The sequence below is a fragment of the Quercus robur genome, chromosome 10 (genome assembly GCF_932294415.1).
Source record: "Quercus robur chromosome 10, dhQueRobu3.1, whole genome shotgun sequence".
NCBI lineage: Eukaryota > Viridiplantae > Streptophyta > Magnoliopsida > Fagales > Fagaceae > Quercus > Quercus robur.
The window spans coordinates 40,243,492-40,251,824 of record NC_065543.1 but is presented as its reverse complement, the minus strand read 5'-3'; the positions used below and the strand labels follow the sequence as shown (position 1 = coordinate 40,251,824).

The following is an 8,333-nucleotide window of genomic DNA, read 5'->3' as shown; positions in this document are numbered from 1 at the left end:
ATATGTTTTAGGGTTGGCAAGCCGTGTCAAATTGAGAGTTTTATTACATCTTAAAGTTGTAATTGAAGATTGTGAGAGTGCTTTTTTTCTTTAGCACAGAGGCCCAAGGATCCTGGGCCAAATAGTTGTAGTTTAGTGGACTGGGTTTGGTTCACCGTAGCTAAATGGAGGCTGATTACGAACTAAGTTGTGCGCAAGTCACATAAATCTCCTCAAGGCAAAAATGCGATTCCTCCTAAGTAATAAAATACCATTATAAGTGTTTTAGTATCATAAAATGACCATTTACTCTTACAAAATAAGTAAAATAAATATTCATAATATTCACAATAAGAAAGAGATTGAAATAGAATATTTAAAGCTTATCTTTCATCATATAAACATTTTAAAGAATTCCTTCACTTGGTACCCCGAGCGTACTGTCATGGGATCCTGGGGTGTATTAGGCCTGTAAAAACCCAGAATACTGATTCTCTGCACTATACAATCTTTCTCCATGCTTATTATGCAATGGAGTTTTGTCCTTTCCCTTTACCTCTATAGGTCCTACACAAGAACAACTATACAATACACATATCTTCAAATAATTGTTAGTTTCTTAGATTAGGTATATATTTTAATACATATACATATATGTAAATGAATTTCATGAGAATGATTCAGCCACGAGGATCCTGGCCCCAATTCTCATAAACTTAGTGCTTTTGCACAAAACTTGTGGGATTTGGAACTCAAGTCCGAGTGGCTTTGCTTGGGCATTACCTTCCAAGATGGTTAGGTAAGAATGATTTTTGTGGGAGAGAGAGATATCTAATGTGTGTATGTTTTGGCATATATTTCTTTGCAGGCTAAGTGTGTCCAAGGCCCAAGTTGAAGTGAGGACCCCGGTAAAAGGACTCAGCTTTTGGTTGAGTAAAAGGAAAAACTAACAAGCAAAAATATATGTATTGAGCAGCAAGAAGTAGTAAAGGAAGATAATATAATAAAGAAATACTCGAAGTAATTGTTAGAAATCCTCAAATCAATATGAGATATTTCATTATTTTTCTTAATTGTGGATTACAATGTGCTCACTGAGACATGTTACAAGGTCCAAATAAGCTCAAAAATTATAGACTTAGATGGCTATCTAAGCCTCTAAGACTTGCAAAGTTTGAATCCCTTTGAATCCAAGTATGTTCTATAATGGCTGTTTCTAGGATACCGGGCACTGTTTTCTGCTTTCTTTGAGTTTTTGACAGAGTTTTCTCAACGATTCTTGTTTTGATTCCCTCTTTCTGAATCCCCCTTTCAATGTTGGCTGTCTTCCCCTTTTATAGTGTCATTTTAGAGTTTAGGATACCGTTGATTCTCCCCCCTTAGCTTCCTGGGTACCAAAGCCACTGTTATGTCAGCCACTTTAATGGCTAGTTCTTTCCTTGTTTCTGATAGTTTTCATCTTTTAGTACTGTTTCTCTAAAAGTCACTTGCTGACTTTCCATTCCGAGACGTCCTTGGGCAACTAACCTTCAATCTCTCTTCTTTCAAGGTTTCTCACTTTTCAGACTCAGCTGTTGGTTGTCTTTTCTTGCTGTCATTTTTCCCAAGTGGGCAGAATCCATTTCTGCTGGGTTGAAGGTTTTCCCATCCACTTCCCCTTATAGTTCTTCATTTTGGGTTCCCCGAGATACTAGCCTTTTTTCATGAATTGTCACTCTCCAAGTTGGTTCTTTGCTGCAGCACTGGGTGCTTGAGAAGAACATATATGTTCTTCTTTTCTTGTATTTCATGGTACCCCTCTTAAGCTATCTCAACCCCACGCTGTGCTGCACGTCCTGAGGATCCCGAGCCTCTGGCAGCCTCTGGGTATCCCGGCCCAATTCTTTCACTGGATTTTGCTGGATTTTTTAATGGCCTTTTTTGTTGGAAATCTGAACATACATAGGGCCTTGATGTTGATTTTTCTTGCTGCACAAATTGGGCCTTCTTTACTTTTCATTGAATGAGCTTTCTTGTGAAATTTTGGACCTCAACAAAGATCAAGTTGAAAATACAAAAAAAACTACTTAAGAACTACTCAAGAAAAGAGAAGATTTTGCCTTCTCGAATCTCAATAGCAAACTTGACCCTAATCTTGATTTCTTTAGATTGGTCAAGCCTTGGAAATAAAGTTTTTATTATTATAGCATATTTGCTTCTTTGGAGAAGGTTTCCCTCGCAATTGTTTTTCCTTTGGAATAGTTTTTCCATTAGTTTTCTTTGCCTCACCATATCATTGTCTCTATTGTATTTGATTTTGTACGACTAGTGACAAATTATTTATCTTGTTGTTACATGCTTAACATATTTACTTGTGAACTGGTAAATTGTATAATTGGATTAATTTAATCACATGGGCTGATTCACTTGTAATTCAACGACCTGAGTTTGAGCACATGCTTAACATATTTACTTGTGAACTGGTAAATTGTATAATTGGATTAATTTAATCACATGGGCTGATTCACTTGTAATTCAACAACCTGAGTTTGAGCATATCCAATAGAAGAGCTAAAACCAAACTCATAGGCAAAATGGGGAGTGAAGCCTTGAAAATCAATTCCAACAATATTTGCAAAATAGGCAAATTCTTTGCTCATCCATATTCACTGTCTTTGACTCTAAAGTACTGTAGATGAGCAAAACAATTTGTTAGCTTAAAAAATTCATAAAGATGAACTAAAAGTAGGTAGGCAAAATAAAATTTAAACGGGATATAGAAAAAGAATAGGGAGTTTGTTGAAAATACAAACAAAAGACAAAAATAATTGTTTACTCTCCAAAGTCCAAACAGTACCCAAAATATGGCTAGCTATCATTCCTTGTCAAGATTAACCTTCATTTTATTTCCCTTTCCCCATCTTTTTTCCTGCTAGAGATCAAGCCATTGCTAAATTCCATGAAAAGAAGTTAAAGGAAATGAATATTCTCAAGCAGTTGAGGAAATGAACATTATGCTTTTTGCTTAGCTGTGCCAGGTAGTTTTCATCATTTGGATAGGAGAAAATAGAAACTTGATAAGTGCCGAATATTAAGATGTACAAGTTTATATTATGAATTTATGATTGATTCATTTGGGGCCTCACATTATGGTTACATGCATGGAAAGCCTCTAGTCCTCATGAGACAAACAATTTGTTTTCTGTTTTTTTTTTTTTTTTTTTTTTTTTTTTTTTTTTTTTTTTTTTTATAATAATAAAGGTCAGATTAGACATATAGATGTACATTGTACACTTCTATTTTTGGATGATAAAAACCACAAATTTTGGCATTATTACATGGTAATTGATGATCGACATTCGGCTAAAATTGAAATATTTAGGTGCGGTTTGGATTGGACTTATCTCACGTCCGTGTTTTGTGTTTACGTTTTGACGCTTTTTTTTTCCCTTGCTGCTGCGCACGCTTTTTGGGAGACAACGGCTATTGTTCATGAACAGTAGCCATCATTTATTGACTTTTCAACCCTCTTTTATCAGTTCTGTGGATTCCATGAACAATGCACGGGACCCACAAACTTCACTTTTTAACAACTTTTTCATTAAAAATGAGTCTCACGACACTATTCACATATTTAAAAATTATTTTGGTACAGTATTTTCAGTTTTCAGTTTCAGTAAAATAAATTATATCCAAACAGACCCTTAATATGACAAGACAACACAACATTTCGAATTAGCTCTGTATAATTTTTTTTTCGTATAAAAACTTATTTTTTCTATTTTATATACTTTTCAAAAATATTCTCATCAAATTATCTTTTTTTTTTTTTTTTTTTATATGCTCATTAGATTATCTATTTTACACTACATTTCATTAAAGTATTATCTCTCTCTCTCTCTCATTAAAGAAAGTATTAAAAAAATTTGCATATGAACAATAACTATGTATATTTTCACGGTTATTGTAACCACAAATACATTTGCACAATAATACATAAATTGATGTGTGATTTTTGGGGTTGATTGTGCAAAATTTGGCTCTTATGCCATGTGAATGCTCTTTATTTTACACTACATTTCATTAAAGTATTATTTCTCTTTCTCTCTCTCATTAAAAAAGTATTAAAAAATTTTGCATATGAACAATAATCATGTATATTTGTACGGTTATTGTAACCACAAATACATTTGCACAATAATACATAAATTGGTGTGTGTGATTTTTGGGTTGATTGTGCAAAATTTGGCTCTTATGCCATGTGAATGCTCTTTATTTCCTTTAACACACCCCTCTATAATTAGTGGTCCAGTACTGCTTCTCTATGCCACATACAACAAGTTTGTTGGTCCCCTTCAAAAATGGGTCAGTGCTCTCTCTATAACTACAGGGACGTATATCAACCACTCAATTTTCTCATAATTTTCTCATCCACCAATGCACACTAACTCTATCAATAATCTTTCGAAAAAGGCAAGTTATTTTATATATAAATATATATACATATATATATATATATATATATTCTTGAAACTAATATGGCAGTACTAGTTTACAGTTCTAGCTATTACTTCACTTTGTTATATAAATCTTTATAAAACTGATCTTTTAATTTGGTTGTGTTGAACGTTAGAATGGGAACGATTGGATGCTACGATGTAGAAGGATTGAGGAAAGGTGCTTGGACAGCTGAAGAAGACAAGAAGCTCTTAGCTTATATACAAGAACATGGTGAAGGAGGCTGGCGTTCCTTACCCGACAAAGCTGGTAATTAATGTTTCTTTTTTTTCTTCTTTCTTTTTTTATGAATAAATGACTTTATTTCTTTTTATTCTTTCGAGGCCAAGTCCATGACAAATTATATTGGAATAATCTTTGTGCTTGATGCAAAAAATTAACATAGTTAGAACTTAGAAATATGATAAAGTTTTGTAAGATGGGCTTGTTCTACCCCTCTAAATTTATCACGATAATGTTGGACATAGTCGATTATTATAAAAAGTATGCTTCTTCTAACATTTATGAGTGGAGAATGCTACAGATTTTACACTATAAACCTTACAAATTAATGCATGTGGTAATAAATATGATTGGTGTCACAACATAATATATAAATGCTAAATTACGTTACGGTTTTTTTTTTTTTTTTTTTTTTTCTCTATAATTGGTGATACATTAGTTTATAAGAATTTTTTTTTTTAATAAGAAATATATGTTTTTTATAGAGAATAATCATCTTTATCCATCTTTTGGGTACCAAAGAAAAGTCATTATTACTTGCCAGAATTGGAGATTAGCTAGCTAGAGAACCACATTGAAATAGTATCCAAATTAAGAGGCAAATATGAAAAAATTTTAAACATGAAAAACCTAAATAAAACACTCTAAAACATTAAGAGATAAAAGTGTAATGTAGCAAATGAAAATTATTAATTTACATTGTACTATCAATACCACATTTACTAAAGTTGCATATAAATGTACATTTGTGTACTATAACCAAGAAGAAAACCATTAATAAGTGTTTAGATTTCGTGTTGTTATATGTGCAACTAAAATTGCCTTTTGGAGTATTGATACTGTTTTATAAGGTCTTAAAAGATGTGGGAAGAGCTGTAGGCTGAGATGGGCTAATTATCTGAGACCTGGCGTTAAGAGAGGAAAATTCAGTGCAGAGGAAGAGCACAAGATCATTGAACTTCATGCTGTTCTAGGAAACAGGTGATCAATAGAGATGTTTGATTTTGATCACCTTAAGATACTTTTTACAATGATTGTGTTTATAAGACCGTGTCTTTTTCAAAGAAATTTGATTGAGCTCTAGAGTTTTTAGATTCATAGTTTTAATACCAATAAAAAATTTAGTAACACTTCAATTTTAAAGTGTAAAGAGATTAGCGTCTATGTTATATATCCTTTGGTCAAAACTAGCAATTTCAATAGGAGACATTTTGTTGTTTTTTCTATTTAAAGAGCACTGCCTTCCCGTTTGTCTTTTGCATGCCTAAGAAGTGAAGTCTGTTGATGCAAACACACTAAAAATAGAAATAACACAAAGAGGAACTAAATAAAACACTTATGAATATATATATATATATATATATATATTTATATATATATTTTAAATTATTCAACACTATTTAGATTGAGACGTGGCACTTACTTTCTTTAGGAAGATTCAAGTCTTTGATTAGCTAATTTTTATAACCGGCGTAGACTTTTTTTGACTTGTCATGCTGCAACAAAGTCTTTGTGCTGCTCTTCTTCTTTTTTTATTTATTTATTATTTTTTTTTTTTAGAGAAGTCTTTGTGCCTTCGATATGTAATAACATTGGCCCTTTTTTTTCTCTCTCTATATAGTCTCCAAACAAAGTAATTAAAACTGTGCAAATATTTTCCATAGTATAATTCTTGCAATGTTTTAAATTATATTTTCCTTCAGGTGGTCGATCATCTCTAGGCATTTACCTGGGAGAACAGACAATGAAATCAAGAATATTTGGAACTCGCGCTTGAAGAAACGCCTAGCTAAAATGGGTATCAATCCAGTCACTCACATGCCTAATAACACATCTAAACCAAGGTCTAAATCTAATGAGTTAGACCTAAACCAACATCAAGCTGGTTCATCGCTATCAATTTCAGCTTCTGCTCAGCTACTCAACAAAGTAGCTGCCAAGCTTGTACCATCAGGTTTCCTTGACACACTAAAGTCCTGGCAATATGGTCAGGAAAAGTTAACTGAAGGCGATGAAAGTAGTACAAACAATGGCAACGATAACTCTGGAATTGGCATTGATGAGAGATGTAGGATTGAGTCTCCTGGTACCATGAATATGTCTAATTCAGCTTCAACTCAGTCACACAGCAAGATGGCCTCCATGTCCAGTCAAGTATTGTCACATGATCCTAGTGCTAATACTTGTGACATCAAAGTTGGCAATACTTGTAATCCTGAATGTACTATGTGGCCTTCAGGAAATACATTGGAGATGCCAAGAGTTGCTTCAACTTCTTCTTGGGTACTTGATGAAATTGTTACTAAGCCTGGAGTATTTCATTGTTCTGAAGAAAATTGGCAAGGTACTTCATCAGTGTCTATTGAAGATTATTCATGTGGTGATGGCAGTATTTATGACATTGTTGGTATAGGTGGTGCCTATGATATAGTATCCAATATCTACACACAGCTTCCAGAAGAATGCAATGGCACCATCATCCACTGAATCATTCGAATTAAGCTAAAAGTGTGGAGGTGCCATGACATGTAATATGACTCTCCAGAGACATGTGGTTATGCAGAAAGTGCGAATATATAGTAAAGATTAATAGTTGAATTCAAATGTGCTCTATTTCTTTTTCTTTTTTCCATGGTGGAGCGATGTCAGATCACCATGGAAGCGAGAATGGAGCAGATGGAAACAGTCGATGGAATGATTATTTCTTGGTAATGGGAGAAAATAGGATATTCTAGTTCGATTGATATTCATCTGTTTAGTCATTACATGAAAATAGAATATTGAATTTTTATTTATTGATAATTTGATATGATAGAATTTCAATTTATGATGGTTGTTTTATCATTTATGATGATCGCTCTTTATTATCAAGCAAAAACACGCAAATCGGTTTTTGGTGTAAACAAGGTTCGAACTTCAAACTCAATTTCTTATTTAACGACAATAGACTTTACTAGTTTAATTAATTGAAACTCACTAAAATATTGAATTTGTATTTCACAATATGGCACAATGTTATAAGATGTTAGAAAGGAATCGTATTCCAAAAAAATTTCCTAAAGTATATATCCTTCTAAAATTATATTTACATGTGTTTTTTTGTGGTCTCACTTAAAAACAATTATATATATATATATATATATTTGAACAATTCTATAAATATTATTATAGGGGTAGTAGGCCCAGTATTATGTATCTATGTATATATTGGGCCGGGGGTCTAATTTGAGGACATTAAGTAGTCCGAGGACAGGAAAACACTGTCAGAGGAGTCCGTGTAAATGAAAGAAGAGATGAGGTATGGTTGTGAGAGTCAAAAAAGGTGATCCGAGGAGGAATGCTTCCTCGACTGAGCAAAGCCAAGGTCAGAAGGTGCAGTCTGACATCAAGAGCAATGTTCCGGACAACTCCATTGATAAGGATAAGTATCTGGAAGGAACAGGACAGAGAGAAGCTATGAAATATTTAAGGGAAAGTAGCTACCACCACATTGAATGTTCTGCAATTAACTCTCTGGCCGTATTAATGAGGAAGTGATACTTGAATAGTAGTTTTCAACCTTATAGCTACTTCCCAAAAATTTCAAGAAGGTGCTAATATGACAAAGATCAACACCTACAATCTAATCTACATGT

The 8,333-nt window shown here is 33.2% G+C and overlaps 1 protein-coding gene across 1 annotated transcript; it reads left to right on the top strand.

Annotated features, from left to right (window-relative positions):
- The first annotated feature begins 4,497 nt into the window (after positions 1-4,497).
- On the top strand, positions 4,498-7,544 carry LOC126703152 (transcription factor MYB34-like). Its single transcript, XM_050402080.1, has 3 exons — positions 4,498-4,725; positions 5,550-5,679; positions 6,402-7,544. Exons 1-3 carry the CDS (start codon positions 4,593-4,595, stop codon positions 7,183-7,185), a joined length of 1,047 nt encoding a protein of 348 aa, XP_050258037.1. The 5' UTR covers positions 4,498-4,592; the 3' UTR covers positions 7,186-7,544.
- Positions 7,545-8,333: the final 789 nt, after the last annotated feature.